The sequence below is a fragment of the Rhyacophila brunnea genome, unplaced genomic scaffold (assembly GCF_057557595.1).
Source record: "Rhyacophila brunnea isolate RB1 unplaced genomic scaffold, BYU_Rbru_1.0 scaffold_18, whole genome shotgun sequence".
NCBI lineage: Eukaryota > Metazoa > Arthropoda > Insecta > Trichoptera > Rhyacophilidae > Rhyacophila > Rhyacophila brunnea.
The window spans coordinates 34,417,010-34,441,413 of NW_028232837.1; the positions used below are offsets into that span (position 1 = coordinate 34,417,010).

General features: G+C 31.5%; 1 protein-coding gene across 1 annotated transcript in view; it reads right to left on the reverse strand.

Moving 5' to 3' along the window:
• Positions 1 to 24,404, reverse strand: part of Cad89D (cadherin 89D) — a 194,530-nt gene that overhangs the window by 45,000 nt on the left and 125,126 nt on the right. Inside the window, exons 6-12 of the mRNA XM_085945290.1 lie at positions 11,612 to 11,814; positions 10,318 to 10,446; positions 6,632 to 6,824; positions 5,177 to 5,335; positions 3,982 to 4,115; positions 2,642 to 3,266; positions 1,567 to 1,725 (exon numbers count right to left, since the gene is read on the reverse strand). Coding sequence (XP_085801416.1) covers positions 1,567 to 1,725; positions 2,642 to 3,266; positions 3,982 to 4,115; positions 5,177 to 5,335; positions 6,632 to 6,824; positions 10,318 to 10,446; positions 11,612 to 11,814 — 1,602 coding nt within the window. The remainder of the gene's footprint in view (positions 1 to 1,566; positions 1,726 to 2,641; positions 3,267 to 3,981; positions 4,116 to 5,176; positions 5,336 to 6,631; positions 6,825 to 10,317; positions 10,447 to 11,611; positions 11,815 to 24,404) is intronic.

A 24,404-nucleotide genomic window follows, 5' to 3' on the forward strand; every position in this document is an offset into this window, starting at 1 on the left:
TTCTATCAAAGTTGGATCAACAGTTATAGAATAATTGTAAATATTTCCTACGAATGTTTTCTTTTTAGAAATATGTTAATTCAACGCGACAAATATATAAGTATATTTAAAGGATTTTCTTTTAATATTAATTAACTTTTGCTGGTTGCAGTCAATATATTTGTATTTTGGCAGCATAAAACTTATCCACAAAATATACTAATATACAATAAAGTAGTAAGTAATGAAAAAATAACATATGCGTGTATGTTTTCTTAATACCAAAATTATCGGTATTTTGGATTTTTGAAACCGGTCTTTCGGTATAGATAATTGAATACCGGTTTTAAAATACCGGTATTGCAATCCTTAGTTGAATGCCACCTCAAAATTGGGACGCTTATAATAACGCCAATTAATTTGTAAGGGAAAATTTTATCCTAAAACTTGAAATCAATAAATCACACTTATAACACGTTAAAACTGAGGATGTGCCATTAAGCTTTATTATATTTTTTTATACATTGTTTAAAAAAAAACACTCAATATAATATATTGGTATTCGAGAATATATAATATATATTATTTAATTATTAAACTTATTATTGAAATAATACATTATATTCTATTGAAATATAAAAAAATCTTTACCTACAAGTAATAACTTAACTCTACTAATATAATATAATACATTACGTCTTTATAATGGATTTAAGTTTTGTACTATTCCATTTGAGTCGTTTTTTGCAACCCGCCTTTCGGCATTTTCAAACTCTATGAGCACTCACTAAGAGTAAAGGACACTGACAACGAATATAGTTCATTCTCGCTTGTATAATAAATTAATATATAAAAAGTAGGTAAAAACCTAACTACCCCTTACTAAGTAAAGGATCAGGTATAAAAAACAAACAAATTATGAATAGTTGAAATGTTATTATTAGATAATAACATTAATGATTAGAATTTATTTGATTAATTACTTCGACAGTATTAAAATTAATAATACCTGGTTGGGCCATTTATATTCGCATTCTTTTCTTTCCACCAAACTTAAATCCCCAATTATTGTCACAGGACCACCAGTCTTGGGTCATGATTGACCGTGATGAAAGTTAAGATTAGTTAGCTCAACACTACGTGTGCGTGTTGGCCTGTTAATGCTAAACTACAGTTTATTGATTAATTCAATTTATACAGACTGATCCAGAATTTGTTCGTGAGCTAGCTTAATATTGTGTGACCGTCGTTCAAACGATACTTTTGAATACCTGGCAGGCCGTAATAATGGCTCTCATCATTCATACAACCTCATATATCATTCATCAACAGTGTACCGTCAAGTGCCGCGCACCGGGTGACCTTATAAATAATACCGCGCGAGTTATAGTGCAACCAGACCACGAAGCCATCATCAACATCATAAAAGATCAGTGTCTGTCATCCTGTTAAACCTCCTCCCTAGATTCGGAATCCAACCAGCATCACCCTCAAATTACTGTCCACCGCTTAAAGCACCACCAATACCTTACTTTTGTATTTAAAGAATATTAATTATAATATACATTGTTATTAAAATAACTGTACCTCCTTCGTGATAACTATGCAGTAAATCATACACGACTTGATTTTTGTCTACAGAGTCTGTGAGGCGAATTTGTCCAATACTTGTTCCTATCCCAACATTAGCACCAACCCAAAATTCATATGGCGCACCCATGAATCCCGGTATTGTAGGTTTTTGCCCTGAAAAATAAAAATATTTTTTATACCTAGGTACGGGTATTTTATACTTTTATTTAAAATTTATATTATAAAGTTAAAAAATTAAGGATTAACCACACTAAATAATATTATTTAAATATCATTTAAAAATCATCTATGTTTCCTGAATCTTATGTCAAAGTAGTACATATTATATTTTCAACAAACCATTTCTTTTATTCAACGAATAAAATACAAGATTTTAGAATGTAACATTCTATATACTGAATATTCATAATTTGAAAACATCTCATGCATATACACACTAGAAAAAATCGTTTTGTAGAATGTCAGTATAGTCAAGTCAAGTTTTAGTTGTCTAGTCTAAGTCTAAATTAAATAATGGTGTAATCCGCGACGTCAGTTAGTAATTAAGAAATTAATTGATACCTACCTTAATTTAATATACTAAAAACCGATAGCCAACCTTATAACGCAATTCGATAAGCATTTATGTAACAACTATTAGTTAAAATCTTCTTAATTATTTAAGGCGCCCGTAGCTTAATTGGTGAAACATACTGGCGCGAATCCAGCAGATACAGGTTCAAGTCCTGTCGGGTGCTTTTTTTTTATAGAGTAGGTATATATGCATGAGATGTTTTCAAATTATGTATATATCTTATATGATTGATTGTTACTGTCATTTCGATTATATTTGAGTTTTTTTGCTATTTATATTTGTATATATAACGGTTTACCATTTAATTAATTTTCACTAACAAGATTCAATAACCAACTAGTTCTTATACAATAAGTTTAATCTATATAATATTATGCATAAGCTCGTACATTGAATAATATTCTCTTTATAAATCGAATGCGTGACGAACATCCGGTATCAAAACTGTCACAAAGACCTTTCTATTAAAACAGATAAATATTCACCCGAACGTACCTCTCGTCGATTTCATAACTTCAATCGTCACAACGGCGAGCGTAAATCGACGCTCACTTGGATTAGCAGGCTGATCCGACGCCTCGATAAAAAGCGCGTGACGCCCCTCAACGAGCGGCGTCTCGACGACCAAAAGTTGCCCCGTCTGGGCGTCCACTTGAAACGGTGACGTAATCGTCAAGTTACTTGTCCTTTGCATATCATATAAAACCATACCGTTCCTCCCTAAATCTGGATCGACTGCCTTAACTTTCCCAATTAGATCACCAACTTTGGCATTAGCTTTCAAAGAAAATTCGTATAAATTATTCGGTAAGAATATAGGGTTATTGTCATTTGCGTCTAGTAACGTGACTTCGACATTAACATACGACATTAGTTCATTGGTTTCCGGTGATATATGAACATTTTCTTTGCCTATACCAGCTTTGTCTGGGAAAACATATGTAGTTCTATCTTGTGTTTTATGGCCTGTTTGAGGATTTCGGCGTCTTTTCGGTACCCTGTGACCTCCACTCATTGCTTGGTCGTTGATCTTTGAAGCCTTACCGACGACGCTAATGCTTTTTTCTTTTGCAAATACCTTCATTTTCAACGACGCGTGCTGTTCTCTATCTAAAACACTCTGAAATACAAATTATTACAATATTAGTATAGGTAATACATTTTAATTAACTTAAATTTTATTCCATAAAAATCATATCTATGTAGGTACACATATATGTATGATAAATATGCAACTTACAAAGATTAAAGTTTTTTTTACTATTATTATACTAAAACAATATAGTTATTAAAACATTGTAACAGGAATATATAATAACTTGAATGAAAAAATGATATTAGTGCTGTGTTTTGCAAAAACAAAAAAATTATCATTTCATATAAAATATATATTATTGATTAATTTAATAAAACGCATTTTTTTTAGTACTAATAAGTCTGGACTGGTTTCATCCAACTCAGAATGCCATGAATTGACAGTTAACACATTAAAAGAAATTAAAATACATTTATATTAGAAAGAAAAGATACATACGGAAAAAAATAGTTTAACCAATTATGATTCCTCAGAAAACACTGCAGGTACAGCTACACAATGATCGTTATCCGTATTAGGTAGGTATATTGATATTTTTAGTTCGTTATAATTGTATACTACTGCTGCCAACAGTCAGTATTTACGAAGGATATTACTACTGTGGGTTGGCAGTAACTGCCAGTTTTTTTTAATTGGGCAGCAAAGCGAGACTACATCTTTATGCAGTGTGTCGCCTGTCACTGTAGTTGGTCTTTGCGATCGAGTTGAAATGGCTAGTTTTAGACTAAATGATTCATACCTGATCTCTAACTGTTAACCACCCGGTTCTGGGATCAATGGCGAAGGCGCCAAGCTTATCTTCTAACTGATAAATAAACTCTCCATTGTCGCCTTGGTCCCGATCAGTCGCCATTACTTGAAGAACACTAAAGCCTAAAATAAACATATAAATGAATTTAATATTAAAATATATATTTTTTATTAAAGACTTTTATTCAAGAAGAAAATCATTAGAATATACGTGTAGGTATATAGATATTAAGAATGTAATATTCTTCATCAAAAATAGATATTTATCAATAAAATTGCAAACATGCCAGAGGGTTTATTGATGAAAAATATCAAGGATGTTACGTACTTTAGTCGATAGCTTAAATTGGTTAATATACCCTAAAACTTTTTATAGATTTTTATACAATGATTTAGGTACCTATTATGTTAATCATTTTTTTTTTGTATTCAATAGAAATAATGTTCTTATCTTAAATATTGTTTATTATCTTATTATAAATATATATATTTTTAAATAGTATTTAAAATATATCAAATATGTCTAGTACTTTCATTTTTTGTTGTTTATCAGTTAAATAATAAGTTATATTTCTGATACATTATTAACTTCTTTCTTATTGCTAATTTTGTGTTAAAACCTTACCATGTAATTTGAATATAATATAATGATAATTAATTAACTATTTTTTTGATCAACGAATAATTCACAAGATTTAAGAATGTAAAATTCTAATTATTAAACATACATAATTATCGAAAGACTTCTGAGAAAATATATTATAACCATTAGCAAGTTCAAATAAGTTACAACAAAAATTTTGGAGTGATCCATGACGTCGGTCAGTAAATTTAAAGTAATACCTACTTTGATTTAAAATACAAAAGCCGATCGCCAAAGCGCTCCTTTAGCATATTGGACTGTGTGCGTGGCCGCGATACCCGAGAGATACAGGTTCGATTCCTTAGGGGTGTCTTACTTTTTTCAAAAAGATTTTTCTATCGCTAACAATATATTTTCCCATAAATGTTTTCAAAAATTATAAAATGATGATAATTGTATGTATTATGTTTTGATATAATTTTGTATATTATTTAACAAAGTATCTTTTTAAAAGATTTTTTTTGGTAAATTGATTATAAAAATGTATTAATCAGACAGTATTTACCACATATAAAAAATGTTAGATTTTAAGTATGTTTACCATTTGGCAGATTTTCCACAATGCTGATGTTATAAAAATCAACTTCAAATTCCGGTAAGTTATCATTGAGATCCAAAACTTCGATTTCTATCCTGGCCAAAGAAGTTTTAAGGGGATTATCCATCTGAGAGGATTGAATCTGTAGTACGAAGGTGTTTGCTGAAAATGAAAATATAATGTTATAAAAAGGACTTCTGATAATATCGTTTATTCTGAAGATGGATTTGTAGACCAAACAAGCCATCTACACTAATAACCGAAAAGTTGTAGACTAGAAAAAACTTTGTTTAGATAACAGCCAATATAATAGCTTTATTTTGTAAATGATAGTTTAAAAAATATTTATTCATTGAACCGCATTATTTTACTACATTTTTTTTGACCATGTCCGATCCTAATAAGATCACATGGGCCTCTACAGAGTAGATGTTTGTATAAACTTGATTTTTTTTACGAGAAATGTATTTCAGCCACTTTTTCAACCTATTAGGTTCATATTCTTCCATTCGAACCTCGAACCAACGACGCTATAGGCTGACGCTTAAACCATATGGCCATCGTGAGACTGTACGTTTTTAAATTTTCTGTTGAATCAAATAAACTTGACTTGACTAGCTTAAACGATCAAAAAAAATTGCACTTGATAGAAATACTGAATAAATATACTGAAATGTCATTTTGACACTTGATTTCCATAGTAACGCTCGTATATATTAATATTAATAATTTAGTTGTTAGGACTATCTGCTTAGCAACCACTAATAGTATTTTAATTTTTACGGATTTCTTCCGAAATAACTTATCATACACAACACAGAATTAACTGAAAATGAAATCAATTCTATTTAAACATGGTTAAAAGTATTAAAAAAAATGCATTAGCACCGTGTTCTGATATACTCTAAAAGTTTAAAATGTCTAGCTAGTCGGTAAGTTAGTTAAAATCGATTGCAAAATTTGTACCGGACAAACAACCACTGGAAAAATAAGAATACGAGTTAAGAGAAACGTTGTAAAATACTCTTATCCCTACCATTTCTAGTGAAATAAAAATGTTATAAGTTAAAATAATATACCCGAAAATTATTGTATTTTGAGTACCTCATCGAATTGTTTGCTTAGAACCAATCATGTTACATTGTCTAGATTTGTATGAATTTTCTATCTTGACTTACGTCGTACTGACCTAAATTAGCTATTGTGGAATCACATATTACTACTTAGGTACTTATTATTTACGAATATTTATCTTTAATATATATTGTAAAATTATAAATAAATGTAATAACAGAAAAAAGAAATTTTCTACATAAAATGGATATTTTTTGTAAAGCATCTAAATATTTTTACAACTGGTCGAAAATAGAACAAACCTAACTTGATTTTTTTGAAACTGCTTGATTTGTGAATATTTAGATTGAGTGATAATGTTACGTGTTATTTTCTATTACGTACCAGGCAGTGTCCTTTCTATGTCCAAGTCGATTTCCTTTTGCAGAAAAAGCGATCCATTTGAAGGATTCAGTGAAAACAGATGTCGCTCGTTTCCAGCAATAAGATCGTATCGGAGCGGAGCATTTATGCCCGTGTCCTGGTCGAACGCCCTTATCGGAGGAATAAACAACAGCTCTTTATGGATTCTGGCACCCTGGAACAAATAAAATATATAAACATACAGACGATAAGTTAGGGTTTTTTAGTTTTCTTTTTATGCATTTGGCATATGCACACAGGGCCGTCACCGAGTCACCTGCCAATTCAAAAAGTTAATAAATAAATCAAAATGGATATGGAACACTTAATAATATGACAAATCTTTAAAAAATATGTCGATTCATTAAGTACCATAACAGGTTATATCCGATACTTCTATCAGCATTCAAGATTAAAAAAAAAACATAATCGATATGCTATATAGCAGAGTCGGCGATGGATATGGTACGCGTACCAGAGGTGGCACGTGAAAGTTTTAAAAATTCATTTTTTTGTGTGTATTAGTATAGTATTTCCGGACTTCTCATTTATATTTCATCTGACTGGCAACACTGCCATTGACACTATTGTTATTAGGCCCGTGCTGACTGAGCGAGCGTTACCGCGACCAATCCAATTGTTGTCAGTTTATCGATGCTCAAAAGTGCTGTGCGCGGCTGCCTCGTATAACGTTAATTTTGTTGCGACCTGGCTCACGAGCTACCTTGCGTAGCAATTTTTGGGAAGCAAATGCCCGAGGTAGCCTAGCGAGGCTGCTCGCTTAGTCAGCCTATTCAGTCAGTCAGCTATTGCTTGATATTTTGCCTCAAACATAATCGCTAAAAATTTAAAACCGTTTACTGATAGGGAATATATTATGAAAAAGTGTGGTTAAAATGCTCCCACGATCCCTTTGGAAGTTTTGAAAATAAGGAAAAAAAATATTCAAAGAACAAAAGATACGCCTTCGGCAAGAAACACGATGGAAGATAAAATCTAAAGAACTGAATTGCAATTCGACTGGGATAATAGTCATAAATCAAAACTGAGTGCAAATTTATTATGTGCGTAAAACAAAGCCGTGCGATGACAGTGGCGTCACTTAGTAACCCAAAATTATTGATGAAGTGCGACATGTCGGGATTATACCTGCGCTGCATGTCAGGTGAAAATAGTTGCGTATGTGTGCCTCCAGATGTTTTTCCAAATAAAAATGTTTTATTTCAGCAGCGTGCGAAGGTCCATAAAATAACGTGTGTTTTGTGAATAACGATGACGTCACATCGACGTATTCGCCACGTTGTAGATGAGACGAGTTTAGATATGAGAGCCGGCTTAGGAGAACAGTGGGACAACCGCGTAATTAATTACAAAACTGCGTTTCAACTTATGCATGTATTTTAGATGCTGCCAGACAGTCTGCTATTTTGTACCCTTGTGACACAGACTGAATGATATCTTTACTCTGCAACGCTACATGGTACTATGTAGTGAAAAGTGGCGATAGTCTGCGGAAATTGGAATGACCTTGTGCTTGTCATATTGTCCCATGCTGAAGCGTAATAGTCTGCAGTAAGTATGTAATAATAAAGGGTAAAGTTGTATTTTAATATTTTAGTTATGCTCGACGCTTAATTTTGTGAATATTGAGTGCTGTAACCTTATTTTCTTTTATTTGGCCGCCTGTGTAGTGACCCACGAGAACATAGCGCTTCTACATTCATGGAAAGTTACAAATGTGGTTGTCAACATCGTTCCGTATGTAATATTACATTATATTGAAAGAGAAGGGTTCAGGAATAGTTTAAGATAACAGCGAGTTTGTCTATATTGCATATTATGAAATATTTCAGAGACAAAAACATGCCTTATAACTATCTCCAACTGAGTAATGAGACATTTTATATACATAATAATGTCATACATAATTCATAAAGATTCCGAATAAATGGAATTTTATCTATCAATAAAAAGACATGTGTAATAATTAATAATTAATGTCAGACCAATATCAAATCGTATTGTAGAGTTATTTTACTATATATGAAATAATTTTATTGTGTCTACTTTATATATGTGTCGTTGAATTTTTTTGATTTCACTTAACATACTAGTTTACATATTTTTTATAATTACACTGCTTCTAAGTTGCCTGGAGTTATAACTAACATATTTCAATTTTCTTATTTTTTTGTTAATAATGTCAAGTGATTGATTATTAAAAGTTGTATATAAAAAAAACATCTCCAAAATCACTCTTGGGTAAATTATATTTTGGCCGTAAGGTTTTTCTAACCAACGAGGAATCCATATTTTTTCTCACACTGTCATGGCGAATTTTACATACATACATAGTAAGAAGGATTTATAGTAAGATTAAAATGTACTTTAAAAAATCAAATTGATAATGTCACTCATTAATATTCATGATTTTTTTTTTATTGTGTTAACTGTCAATTTATGGTGGAACTGCATTGTTTTATTGATTAATTTAATAAAACGCAAAAAACTTTAGTGGTTATTTCACTTTTAATATTTAATAAATTTGTACGGGTTTCGTCCTTTCGTCCTTTCGTCGAGGAAAAATGACCGGTCCAAATTTATTAAATAATAAAAGTGAAATAAATACATACTAAAAAAATTGTGTTTTATTAAATTTATCAATAATATTCATGATATTTCATAACTATTATATGATTACAAAAAATAGTGCTGTGGTATTTTTTGCGATTGATTCGAAACGTCTTGATTTTTGAAAATGTGAGTTACGACTCTAGGGCCAAGGCAACTAATTTTATGTTTGTAAATTATAACTATGTATTATTTTCATTATTTAAATTACGTTATGTTTTATTATGCTAATGTTATTAGTAAATTAAATTAAATTAGTTAATTTAAAAAAAAAACATAATGCAGACAAACAAAACTTTATACTGGGATCAGTAACACAATGGGAACGGCATAATCAATTATTTGAATATTCATCATCATTTAACATTCTTTAACGGTAACACTCGAGGCCTGAACAAAAACGAACCATGAGTGCGAGTGAGAAAGCATTTGGCACGCTTTTATCTCCACAATATACGATATAGAAAGATAGAATTTCTACGGCTGAATTAAATATTTTTACACGTCGTCGGTAAATTATTGATTTGGATGACTATAGTCATTTAAAAACTGCAGGCATGTGTTGCTGAAATTTATTATTTTTGTGTTAAATATAAAGTTATCAGTAAATATTTTTAGTTAATTAGTAGAGAATATAGTTAAATATGTAGCCGTACTGAGAAGCAACATAATGGTATAGCGTTTTATAGTTAAGTTAATAAAAATAAAATTGACGTTCTACTGTACGTTATTTACGCAAGAAATATGGCTTAATTTTTCCTAACAATACCCACTCTCTTTATATTATTACTCTGAGGTCCAAACTGTTTAATATTCCTAGAGGAAAGACGTTTTAAGTAAAATAAAATATAATTACTTAATATTTATTCTACATACTGTGTTCAATTGGATATAATATTATTGTCAACTGAAAATTGTCATCAATATTTATCAATGTCCCATTAAAGTGCACGAAATCGATCATGACGATAATCTAAATATTATGTTGAATAAATAATGTTACTATTATAAACTTCTTCAGTGGACATTGTACTTACTGTTAAAGGGTAGAATTCAGTTATTTGTGTACGGTAAATATCTTCTGTAAACTTTGGCCCAAGGTCATCGTTGTCCTGAACCACGATGGTAACTGTTGTGTTGGCACTTCTTGCAGGGGATCCTCGATCCTAAAAACAAGTAAATTATTAATATATTTAGAGTTTATGATTCATAAATATATTTAAATACGTATTCCAATAAGTGATTGGAGGATATTCGGTAAAGGTTTCGATGTTTGCAAAATTATTATAAAGTACAAAAATATTTGAATAACAAATTTGTAAAAAAAAAAAAAAATAATCGGGAAAATGTACATGATGTAAGAAAGATCGTTAAGGTGATGTTTTTACCTACGAGAGGTACCTAGCGGAAAAAATACGAAGTTTGCAATTTGAGACATTTTTTTGATAATTTAAAATTTCAACTGTGTTAATTAATAAATGTGTATCTGGAAACATTACAAAGAAAAATATTTTTTATTTTAAGTCAAAGATAAACTTACAATTATTGTATTTTTTTATAAAATGTGAATTTGTCACAGGACCCTATCTTATTATTATGTTGATTTTATGGTCATCGGTATTATTAAAATTTAGTTTTATATGCTGACCCTAAGAGATTTTTGACTAATTCATGGTTATAATATTTTTTATAATTATTTAAAAAAACACCGATATTTATAAGAAGATAAATGTGTATAACTTGAAATCCTTTTTATTTATATCAAACTGAGCTTTAATATTTGGACCATACCTAAATAAGATTTCATATAAATAAAAAGGAAAAGGAAAAAACTACATACATATTTGTCGGACACGGGTCAAACGAAAGGTTGCTCTACAAACTATGCCAACGTAGGTTTTTTAGATTAGTATTTTGATTAAAATGAACATACTATTACATATTTTAGTTTAAAATATTTTGCGGGGTAATTTTTGTATTATTCTATAGAAATCTGTTTTAGCAATCCAAGATACGCCAGTATATTCAACGTCTATAATATAACGGGATATATACTACATTAACAGAATTGACCAGGCATTCTGAAGCCTTAAGTATTGAACATTTAAATTATTGAAGATAAAATCGTAGTTTATGAATAGATACTAATGTACTAAGGCAGTAAAGTACATATTAATAGAGCCAGAAAAAGCCGAAATATTATAAGGTTGCTAAAAATGATTCGTATTGCACAACATACAATTCTGAGTAATTGGAAATATACGTTTGAATTTTAAAGAGCTGTAAATATAATATAATGCCTATTTCAGTATGATATATTGTTTTATTTACCGTTGCCATTATAGTAAGCGTGAAGTTCCTGTCTCCAGCGTCATAATCCAGCGATTTTCTGACGGCTAACGCAGCCTTATGGGAACTCTCCAGTGCGAATTTTCCTTTTTCATTTCCTTGAACAATTGAATACTGCACATCAGAGTTAGGAGTATTTGGCTTATCCCTGTCGAAAGCATGTACTCCTTTGAAGATAGTCAGACCTGATGGCGAAAGAAAATAACACTGTTAATGTAAATAATGTAATTATATGCTATTTTACGATTAATTTACTTAAGTACACTCTACGTCTCATTAGTGCGTAGCATTCTTGAATATGGGTGTCCTTATGAGGTTTCCTATAAGCTTATTTTAGAATGCGTCCAGAAGAAATTTGCTTCGATGTCTTTATTTTAAGACATATAACTATTTTCCTTTCGATAATTTGTCAAATGATTATTTTCCAACTACCTTTTCACTAGGCATGCTTGTTTTTCAATCTTTCTTCTGCTCTTGAAACACTTTTGCCTGTTAACGCGTGGGATGGTTTTTTGGTGTCCTATTGAATTTGAATTTACATGTACTGTCGATTATCTATGTGGTCGCAGCCATGATTTATTCTGGATCGGAACCGTTTCCTCGTGTCAAGCCTATCAGGCACCATTAGCAAGGGGTTCAAGACTAGTCAATGCGCTCCCCAAAGACATAGATTTTTTCGGTGACGTGCTATGTATTTTGTATTCGAAGTTTTATTGTTCTGGATATAATTATTGTATTTAAGTATGTTTTTATTTTTATTACCACGTTTTTATTAGCTCGCATTCTTGTTTGTCAAGTACAAATTTTTTCTAGTTTGTCCAAGATTTGTATTGGACGATTGAAGATTTTTAACTAACTTTCCGACTAGCTAGACATAAGAAACTTTTAGCATATATCAGAACATGATTACAATGCACTCTTTTAATACTTTTAACAATCTTTAAACAGAATAGAATTCATTTTCAGTTAATTCGGTTTTGTATGGAAAGTTAAAGTTTTTCGGAAAAAATTCGTAAAAAGTAAACACTATTATTGGTTGCTAAGGGGTTCCTAGCAACTAAATTAGTAATATATACTATGGAAATCAATATGACATGTCAAAATGACATTTCAGTATTCTATATTAATTATTCAGTATTTTTATTAAGTACAAAAAAAGGATTTATTAATACATAGAATTGTCAAGTTTATATGATTCAACAGAAAATTTCAAAACGTTGTATATAAAAAGTTCTTTTTATCTTGTAATTATTTTATTTATTATTATTTTATAATATATCCTCTTCTCTCTTGTGAGGGTAATATTTGTTATAATGTAAATCTCATGTTGTGTACGTTTTGAATTTAGATTTGTTATGTCCACAATGTTTTGTTTTCTTAAATAAATAAATAAATTTTATAGACGGTTTTTTAGTAAAAGGTTTTCTTCAACATCATTAGTGTCAATGCACTTTCTGTTGAAAAACACATTTTTTTGTAATTAACCCTCCAGAGATCTTGGAAAAAATTAAAATCGATTTACAATACTAAACAATCACCCCAGATGCCATAATATTATGAAAGAACCCGGAAAAGGTAAGAACAGATAATTAGTGATCAGCGTACCGTTTTTTTTAACATTATGGCGCTTTGTATAATGTCTAAGTTGAAAGAAGAAAAGTACGATACGATCAGCTGGTGTCCTGGTAAAGTGATGGATTATTCTGAAATGGGTCGGAGAGGGCATTGAACTCCGGAAACGATGACCTTGCAAAATTCCCACTTACAAACAAAACCGCAAAAAGGTTACTGTTTAATTACAGCCTACCTTCCCATCTGTACCTGTTAATTAATTCGCTCCATAATTGATTTATCAATGTGAGATTTTAGATTGGTTAAAAATAAATTAATTAAAATATAATTAAACTACTGCACTCTCATTTCAATGATATGATATTTATAATATACATACATACTTCTGAAAACACTCATGAGAAAATATAGCCAATAGAAAAAACTTTTTCGAAAAAAGTAAGACACCCGGCAGGAATCAAACCTGCATCTCTTGGGTATCGGGCCCTGTGCATTATCACTATGCTACGACTGCCATGCTTAATTAAGACAAATTTTAACTATAGGCCTTTTTTAATACCTACTCATAAGCGCTCTCCAAACAGTCAAAACTGTCTATCTCATTCTAATATTTAACACAACCAATTGATGTGTTGTTAAAACATAGCACTTATTGTAACAATGACAACTAACTTATTGTAATTGCTACAATACGTGCTAATACTTCGATACAAAAAAATGAAAAACTACCCTTGATAGCTGCCGATAGCGGCTGATAGCCGTCTCGTGTATAGAATAGATGCGCTGATATACGTAATTAATTCATAGCGTTAAATTCAGTAAATGCATTTGTGTTTTAATTCAAAATTCAGCCGCCGCAACGTTCCGTATAGCTATTAGAAATAATGTTATTGAGTGATTTGGACATTAACTTATAACTTTTATACAAAATATTTTCATTCATAATCCGCTATATACATATTATATTATATTATATTATATTATATTATTTGTTTGTATGTACCATATAATAACGAACGAGAAGCATTGTTGTAACTTATGCTTCGAGCATCCCTTGGCGTACTCTTTAAGCTGATGTCGAGTGGCGTGAAATATAGTAGGAGGAATTCGCAGTCGAAAATTTGTGCACAGTGTAGAATGAAATGAGCAGTATTGACTTTGAATAAACTCATTGACTTCATCGATCTGTCAAAAGCACAGTATAATAATATAATAAAGCGCTGACATTCGGATTGACTTTCATAAAAGCTGACGGCACAGAATCAACAAATCGGAAAGCGATATCTTTGGCATTCGAAGATGTCTTTTGAGAAATATTTAAACTTGTGCGATATGATTTCATAACTTAATCATGTCTGAAAAATCGTTCAAGATTTTCGATTGAATTCGTGAAACAGATACTACAATTTAATATTTTTTGAAAATAATAATAAATAATATTTGGCATTTTTTTCAATTAATATATAAAAGATTTTTTAAATATTTATTTACCAGCGAGAAAATTATTAATCATATCAAAATTCAAACGATATTTAATATTTTGATGGGATTTTCCTAGATTTAATTTCAGTATTTTATATAATAAAATTATAAAAGTTATTCATTCAATAATATTATTTTCACCCCAGAAAAACTCGCCATAGCATCTAGGACCTAGGTATTAATACATATAAAAATATATTTTGTAATGTACCTATTATATTTTTAAGTGCTGTATAAAATTTACAATAATACTATTTTCCCATTATTTAATTGATTATGTTTAGCACGTTTTTATTAGCTCGTACTGTTGTTTGTCCAGTACAATTTTTTTCTTATTGTCCAATACAAATCTTATTTAACTAACTTCCCGACTAACTAGACATTTGAAACTTTTAGAATATATCAGAACACGACGAAGATGCATTCTTTTAATACTTTCAGCCATCTTTAAGCAAAATTGAATTCATTTTCAATTAATTCTGTTTTGTATGGAAAGTTATTTCGGAAAAAAATCGTTAAAAGTAAAACACTATTATTGGTTGCTACGGGAGTCCTAGCAACTAAATTATTAATATATACGTGGGTTACTATGGAAACCAATATGAAATGTCAAAATGACATTTCAGTATTCTATATTTATTCAGTATTTCTATCAAGTAGAAAAAAAAGTATTTATTAATACATATAATTGTCAAGTTTATATGATTCAACAGAAAATTTAAAAACGTGGTATATAAAAAGTTCTTTTTATCTTGTAATTATTTATTCAAGGCACGAATTCTAATAATGAAGCATTCTCAATAAACCATTTCTTTTATTCAACGAATAATTCACAAGATTTTGAGAATGTAACATTCCATATTATATTGAACATACATAACCGATAGTCAATAATAATGCAATTTGATAAGCATTTCACGTATGACCTACTAGTTTAAATTGTCGTAATTAGATAGGCGGCTCGTAGCATAATTGGTTAATGCACAGTTTCTGCGATACCAGTGGTTATACGGGTTCAAATCTCGTCGAGCATTGTATTATTTTCAAATATGATTTTTTTATAGTGGATACCTACATATCTGAGGTGTTTTCAAGTTATGTAGGTATGTTGGAAACATTCTTAGTTTAAATACCTAAAAATTATATGTTTAGTGATGTTTGCTAAAATTGATAGGATATTAAATATAACATCAGCTCAGCCGTACATTTGTTAAAAAAATTCTGCATGGATTGGATTTAAATCGACAGCTCAATTGGCAAGGTTCATGTTATTCCAGATCATGATAGACCATACGTAATATTATGTCCCACTCGATGAAATAATCTAGTATTTTTATAATAATTGTGTTTATTTCTAAACTTATTCGCAAGGAGCGCCTTTCTCAAAATGAGTCGCCTCCTTAGCAATCGAGACCTTAACCTAGGTCTGAGACTGCGTATGGTACGTTGTTATGTTCTCTCAATTCTTTTCTATGGTATGGAAGTATGGACGCTAAACCAAGAGATGTCACGGCGACTTGAAGCTTTCGAGATGTGGCTGTATAGACGCATCCTCAAAATTCCTTGGACTGACCGGGTGACAAATGTTGAAGTTCTCAATCGAATATGGAAGGACCGAGAAGTTCTACGTAGTATCAAAACCAGGAAACTACAATACCTCGGCCACATTATGAGAGGACAAAAATACAGCATTCCCCAACTTGTCATTCAAGGAAAGATCAATGGGAAGCGTAGCAGAGGACGGCTCCGCATTTCGTGGCTTAAGAACCTCCGTGATTGGTACGAGTGCAGCTCCACCGAACTGTTCCGGGTAGCAGACGGCAAAAATAAGATCGCCTTGATGGTGGCCGACCTCCGCTAGGGGATGGCACAATAGGAAGAAGATTCTAAATAATACTATGTCCCTATGTTAAATGTTACCTTCTTAATGATAAGTAAATCGATACCCTAGTTCTATAGGGAAACAACTCCAAATACCTTGTTCTAAGATAATGGCGTTTGAAAATTTTGAACACATTTTCATTTCGATGTTAAAGCCTTGATTTTTGAAGTAAATGTATTTATTTTTTATTTAGTTCAAATGAACTTAGCAATGCAAAATGAAATGTTACAGTTTAACAAATAATTAACTCAAGATATTCCCGTTAATATTTGAATTAATGATTAATCCCAAAAACTGTTATTCGATTTTTTGACCCGTTGAAGAGATTTTTTGATTTATTTTTATTGAGTTATGAAGATATAACCGTTCTACATTAAATGGCATTATTAACTTAAAACCTTGAAATTTTGAGTTGTTTCCCTATAGAAGTGAGGTATCGAAATTTCTATTGAATTATACTTAAATTTTTAGCAATCAAATATCATCATTGCTTAGTTATAATAACGATACAAAAAATAGGTAATACCATATTACTTAACAACGTTTCAATTGCTAATTCTTCAATTTCATTAAAAATTTTCATCCCTCTAATCCGTTATATAGTTCAGTTTCATGATATCTTTGTATATTGTGTTTGATAATATTTTTTATGTAAATTAAACATGTCTCGTAATAAAAATATTTTATAGATGTTGAATACTGAGTGAATTAGGTCCATAATATTATTAATATTTTTTCCTTCTTATTAATTTTATATAACAAATACTTGAAACATCTCCTTCTACTAAGTGTACGCTGAATCTGTCGAAGCAATTATATTGCAAACATCATTTTATTTATTTAATAATATAAAACTGGATCACAATGTCATCTTTCAAAAACTCTCGTATAATACGACTTGACTCAACATGGCAGTTCTTATAAATCTGGGTCAATGTTAAGTTCAATAAAAACTTTTATTAAAAATTTTCTCCCCAGATAGTACTTCTGCACCTACAAAAGTTAAACTGTTTTACGTCATCGTGGTATAATATCATATTTTTATGTTGTTACGTAATGCACATTTTTCAAACTCAACTTCAACTATTTAAAACTTTAAAGGAAACCTTTGTCTCTACAATGTAAATTCAAGAAATACCAATATCAAATTTAATTATTTAATGTAATTTTGATTTTATTATTTTTATTTAAACGAAAGGTTTCTTCAAAGGATATCATAATTTTAATTAAGAGTGCTGCTTCAACACAAGTTTTTTGCTTACTGCACTTTTTATCAAAGGTTTACCGAAACGTTTTTTTTAATGTTGATGTATTTAATCTACAGCTGTATCAAAGATAATGCTGACTTTAAAATAATTTATGAAAAAATAAATACCTTTATAATAGCATACAAGAGATATATTTTATATATCATAAAAGACGCCTTCCTGTAATTTAATAAAAATATATTTATATGTTTTTGTTTTTTTGAATAAGAAGCCGTATTATACTTTTTTTGATGCCGGTATAAAATAGTCTTTTGACTTTGATTCGATTTTTGTTATTCGATAATATTGCCACGCACAATATAAATTAGGTTCAGGTAAAAACATGGAAAAAAGAAATTGTGGTCAAAATGAAAACTTATTTTACCACACAAAAAATGCTTGTTTTTTAGACCTATACTGCTTATATTTTTATGAAATGGTACTCTATTAAGTATTTAAATGATTTTCTTTTTTCTGTTACGTGTAATATTAAAAACAATGATCAAAAAAGGGTAAAATAATATCATGCGGATTAAATTTTTTTTTTTTACCATGTCCGATCCTAATAGTATCATATGTGCCTCCACAGTGTAGAGGTTTGTATTAATAGATTTTGTTTTTGTACGAGAAATGGATGTCAGCCACTTGCTCAATCTATTAGGTCCATACCCTGACAGAAACAGATTGAAAAACAATATGTGTACTTAGAGTAGAGGTTTGTATTAACAAATTTTGTTTTTTTTACGAGAAATGGATGTCAGCCACTTGCTAAATCTATTAGGTCCATGCCCTGACAGAAACAGATTGAAAAACAATATGTGTACTTAGAGTAGAGGTTTGTATTAATAGATTTTGTTTTTTTACGAGAAATGGATGTCAGCCACTTGCTCAATCTATTAGGTCCATGCCCTGACAGAAACAGATTGAAAAACAATATGTGTACTTAGAGTAGAGGTTTGTATTAACAAATTTTGTTTTTTTACGAGAAATGGATGTCAGCCACTTGCTCAATCTATTAGGTCCATACCCTGACAGAAACAGATTGAAAAACAATATGTGTACTTAGAGTAGAGGTTTGTATTAACAGATTTTGTTTTTTACGAGAAATGGATGTCAGCCACTTGCTCAATCTATTAGGTCCATGCCCTGACAGAAACAGATTGAAAAACAATATGTGTACTTAGAGGAGAGGTTTGTATTAACAGATTTTGTTTTTTTACGAGAAATGGATGTCAGCCACTTTCTCAACCTATTAGGTCCATACACTGATAGAAACAAATAGAAAAACAATATGTGTACTTGCCAGACCCAGGATTCGAACCTGGGACCCACGGCGTTTTAGTCCAACGCTTAAGCCGCGTGGCCACCGTGTGTGTATTATTAATATTATTATGTATAATTATCACCAATAAGATAAATACGTTGATATTATTTCCGCAAAGCAGTGTTATTAGGTGGGTCACAGAGATGATATTCCGGAGCTTGCTGAATTGTATCAAACATACGAGTATTATTATTATCTCTGAAACACTGGTTCGATTTAATAATTTTTCTGCTTGCTAAATAGGCAGGTGGATATTAAAGTGGTTTTTTTCAAATTAAGACAGAAGTAATAATTATTATTGTAGTTTATTAACATTGCCAAGGGCGGACGTGCTCAGCGTGGGTCAAAATGGAGCTTATATTTTATTTTCAAAGCATGATCCTGGACATTCCTTAAACGTTGTAGATAATCTATTTATATAATTTTGAAGCCTTATTATCCTTTATATTTATTTTAAACATTTAATGGCTGCATGAAGTATTTTTATTACATAAAATAGTATTATTTTAAACCTCTCGCTCTAATGTTTTAGAATATAGTCATATTTCAGTACATAAATGTGCAGTGGTGTTAAGATTTTTAAAATTTTTTAATTTTTAAACGCATTTATAAAACCAACAGTATAATTTATGTTGACATTATTATAGTGAAATATTTACGATAAAAAATTATATTTATAATCTCTGTTCCCAAATTTGACAAGAATTAAGCATTTTATTATTCAAAAATGGGCAAGATTAACACATTTGAAGATAATTATAAAGATATTGATTATAAGCTATGTCTTTGACTATTCAAATGTGATAAACATCTTACGAATAATGATTGCTTTATAATAATTATTGACCTAAGAATAAGGTAGTGTTTTTTTGAAATACGTCATTTCTTTTGGCATTCCCCAGTGGTTAAGCTACAACATACAAAACTATATAAATAGATTATCTACAACGTTTAAGGAATGTCCAGGATCATGCTTGGAAAATAGAATAAAAGCTCCAGTTTGACCTACGCTGAGCATGTCCCCCTTAAGAAGATCGTCTGGGTTACTATCCGAAGCGAGTGTTCTCATGAATTGGTATTGCAAGCGTATTACACTTATTGATAGTTGTCAGTAAACTTTTGGCTACCCTTTTTCTTGCGTCCTACAGAGAAATTTAAAAAACAAGCTATACTATTAAAAAAATGCGATACTTCAGTTTTAAATGAAAAAAAAAATATTATAAACAGGTATGTTTTATGCATAGTGCTATAACAACGATCTATGTACTGAAGGTGGCGCAGGTATAAATATGCTCTATATTCAGGTGTTGGAGAGTAACAGGTTTCAGTAAGTATGTTTCTGAGGTCTTTCAAAAATATAAATTTTCAATAAAAATGGACAAATCTTGTTTATATACTTAGGTTATATTATGATATGATAGGGTGTAGGGAGATAAAGTCTTAGTTGCTTAGAAGTTTTGAGTAGCGAGTTTATTTATTGATATAAGAATAAATAAATACAATAATAAATATGAAAGAGTGATGTCATAATCGCATGTACGGATGTACTGATGAGATTGACGTTATGCTGGACTCGAGTGAATGATGGTTGACTGTGTCGAGTGAGCCGAGTGACGGACTCGAGATGAAGGACGAGTTATGGATCGTCCTTACTATTTATACCTACATTTGCAGCTTCGTATGGGGAGCGGGATAGTCCCGACTCTTCTGTAGACTCATCCATTTCAATTCGTGACACTCAGTATGCGGGTACACAAAGCGCTTAACATCAGCGGACAGCAGAGCCAGTCCAAAAACAAAAAAAAAATCTTTCTTAACTTTCTTCTTTAAGCACTACGGTGCATGGTTGCAGCATCAGTCCCGTGCGGCTCCGTCTCGGGATGGAAGGAGCACTTAAAATCACTTCTTTCAGACACGTTTAAAGTGTCATAGAAAGCGGTCGTGCATATCCACGGCTGTGCATATATGACGGGTGGTGGTGGACACTTTAACGTATTTATAGGTACCTACAAATGCAGTCCTATACATTATAATACACATTGATAAAAAATCATAATAGACACTATTGGTCTAGGTTATGATTGAGGAAATGCTGGTAATCGCTTCCGTCACTTTGTTTTGTTTTGACAACAAAATATAAATATTGAAGTGTGCCGCTTTAGTGCTGAATGATATAATCGCTATAATTATATTGAATGGATACAATATTTTAATATAGTATTATAAGTGGCATTTATTCATGTTTGAAATTCTCTCGTTAATTTTATCTATGGTATCATTATATTGTTTTATAGAAGACCTAAATATATATCTACTGTATCGAATTTGTAAATACACTACTTCTTTAGTAGGTACTTAGTCTAAATTCAATGACGTGTCATGGCATCAAAATATAAACCACAATAAAACATTTCCTTTGACATCACGGTAGATTCTTTCTATTCGCATGAACTATATTAAAAATATAAAGCCAATGCGACACAAGAATAATCTGTTCTCGCAAAAATAATACTGTAATAGTGGGTAGGCTTTTTAGGTTCGGAAAAGAAAAATAAACGGAAAGTCTCTGCACATTGGCCGAAATTACGATAAGACGATGGAACTGCTCGACTTACTTATTATTATATTTTTCGGCTTCGGTTTTTCATCACATGGCATGGACGTGTTCACAATAAATAACCGAAAGGGGAAAATATTTTTCTTTCTGTCAAAGAATCATCATCATTTTTCTGGTACAGTAAAGACTATTTCACACTATACGGTTTTAACCGCACAAAAAAAAATCGATTGGTTAAAATCCGAATCGGAAACAACCTCACGCTCTTTTCACATTATACGGTTTATGCACAGTTTTTTTGTTGTCAATTTAAAACCGTCTAATGTAAAAGCGTGTATTAGGTCACATACACTACTGAGTCACCACAGTGAGCATGAACGGCTGCTATACGGCGCCGTTTCGGGTTTTAACCATCGCCATGTAATGTGAAAAGGGCCATGCTCCTCTTCACGCCACTAAAAGAATGACACCGTACGGTCAAAACTACATAATGTGAAAGGAGCTTACTCTTATTGTGCCTTGACTTCCACAAGAAATTTCTTGAATCAATCCAAGCCGAAGTTATTTAAATGCTTTTATCGAGAATCATTAAATTCTCTATGGCAAAGTCCAGCCACCTCAGTTTCTTTCATACAAGTCCTCTCTTGCCCTTAGGGGATGCGTATATAGCCCGTCTTGCTACTAACTTGTTTAGCATTCAAGGCACGCGGCTAATCAAACGCAGTCTCTGCATTTTCATATGCTACGTGAAATCTTTTTGCCAGCATTAAAGGTGTAAGTATAAATCTTTAGTGTACCTACCTTGGTCTCCAAATATCATGTTCTATTTTATAATATAGAGTATATATTTATACACTATATTATAATAGACAGTTATCGAGGTCGCTAGGCTAGACATGTCTCTGAGTTGAAAACCGAAAGACAAATTTAATTCCGTCATACAATGGTACTAAATGGGCATAAAACGTCACAGGAATGCCCTAAAACCCACGGTATAGACAATCACATAAAGTTCGGTGGATGTACGTGGCAGCGAAGAACTAGAGACCGAGAGTAATAATTGAGGTCACTAGTGGTGGCCTTCATCCTGCAGTGGATTGAACCTGGCTGATGATGATATTATTACAATGTCCAGCCTGACTCGACTTAAAGATCTTTACACTCTGTATTATGGTCAAAACTTTTGTTGCTCCTTGCCTATTTTTTTTTATCTTATAAGAACTATTAATAATCATGTCTCCTTGCTTTTTCGTACAAGATGGTTGTTAGTAATTTTAAACAATCACAAACACCCAAGCTTTAAGAAAAACACATATTGTGTGTCCTGACCGGGAATCGAACCCAGGAACTCTCGGGTGAAAGGCAAGCGCCTTACGCACTGCACCACGAGAGCCGCCTTCTCCCTTACCTATTAATTATTTAATATACAATTCCTGCGTGGAAAGAGGATACCTATAGCAAAGATGGATATTTATCCACCATTGAATCTAGAGTGGTTGAAGCGATGATGTTGATGACTATAAATTTTAAAATTGGATCATAATTGAATTCACCAATCAAGTGTCAGACAACAGGGTAAACACTTAAACTAATCTCAATTATTCGTCACTAGTTTTATTTGCTATTGTGCCATTTGAATAACCCCATCTCCGCCCGCCATGTATATGCAACTGCGATTTATGCACGGCCGCCTTTCATGACGCTGTACAAGTGTATGAATCAAAAGATTTTAATTCCTTGCCTCAGAACGAAACTGCACGAGACTGATGCACTTAAGTGCTTAACTCATTTAGTGCTAAGAACGCGACTGGCGCGTTTGCATTACCTGCCCATTAGATACAATTAACATGATATTTAAATGCGGTAATTAAATATTAATTAACAAGTTAGCAATAGAAATAGTTTAGAAAATAAAAAAAAGAATCTTGATTTGCTCTGCCGTCATTTATCTTTAGTGACATGAAGTGTCCTCTGTAGTACCCGTGTAACGAAACTCTGCTGAGCAGCCGTTTTGGGCTCCTTGAATATCCCTGTTATATTAATCAGTAATATTCAAAGGTTATCCATTAAGTGTATGACATGTCCAGTACGTTACCATTAACATTTATATTGCATTGCACAATTTTGTGTGCTTCCTTATCGATTGGTTTATTTGGTGGTCTTTTTGCTATGTTCCACTCTTCTACATAATAAAATTAATTTAGTTAGTATTGGATTATTTCAAATATTATGTTTATATAATATGATATTATGTATTTTGGATGTGGCTGTATAGATTTTTACTAAAAGTTTCTTAGACTACATAGCCGTGTATAACAGATCAAAAACATTATTCCGGGTATCTGTCCATAAAGCAATTATCATCCTAATGATGACCAGTCTCAGATAAATATTTTTTATTGTTATTTCATCATCATCATCATCAGCTGGGGTCAATCTACTGCTGGATGAAGGCCTCCCCAAGCTTCTTACAACTCTTTCGGTCCTGTGTCGTTCGCTGCCACGTGTTTCCGCTGAACTTTACCAGTTTGTCAATCCAGCGGCTTTTAGGGCGACCCTGTGGTCGTTTCGTGCCCCTTGAGTACCACTGGATGACGGCATTTGTCCAGCGGCCGCCCTTTCGGTGAGCAATGTGCCCCGCCCATCTCCATTTCAGCTGTTTGGCAACGTCTATTACATCGCGTACTCCTGTCTGCTTCCTAACCCATTCG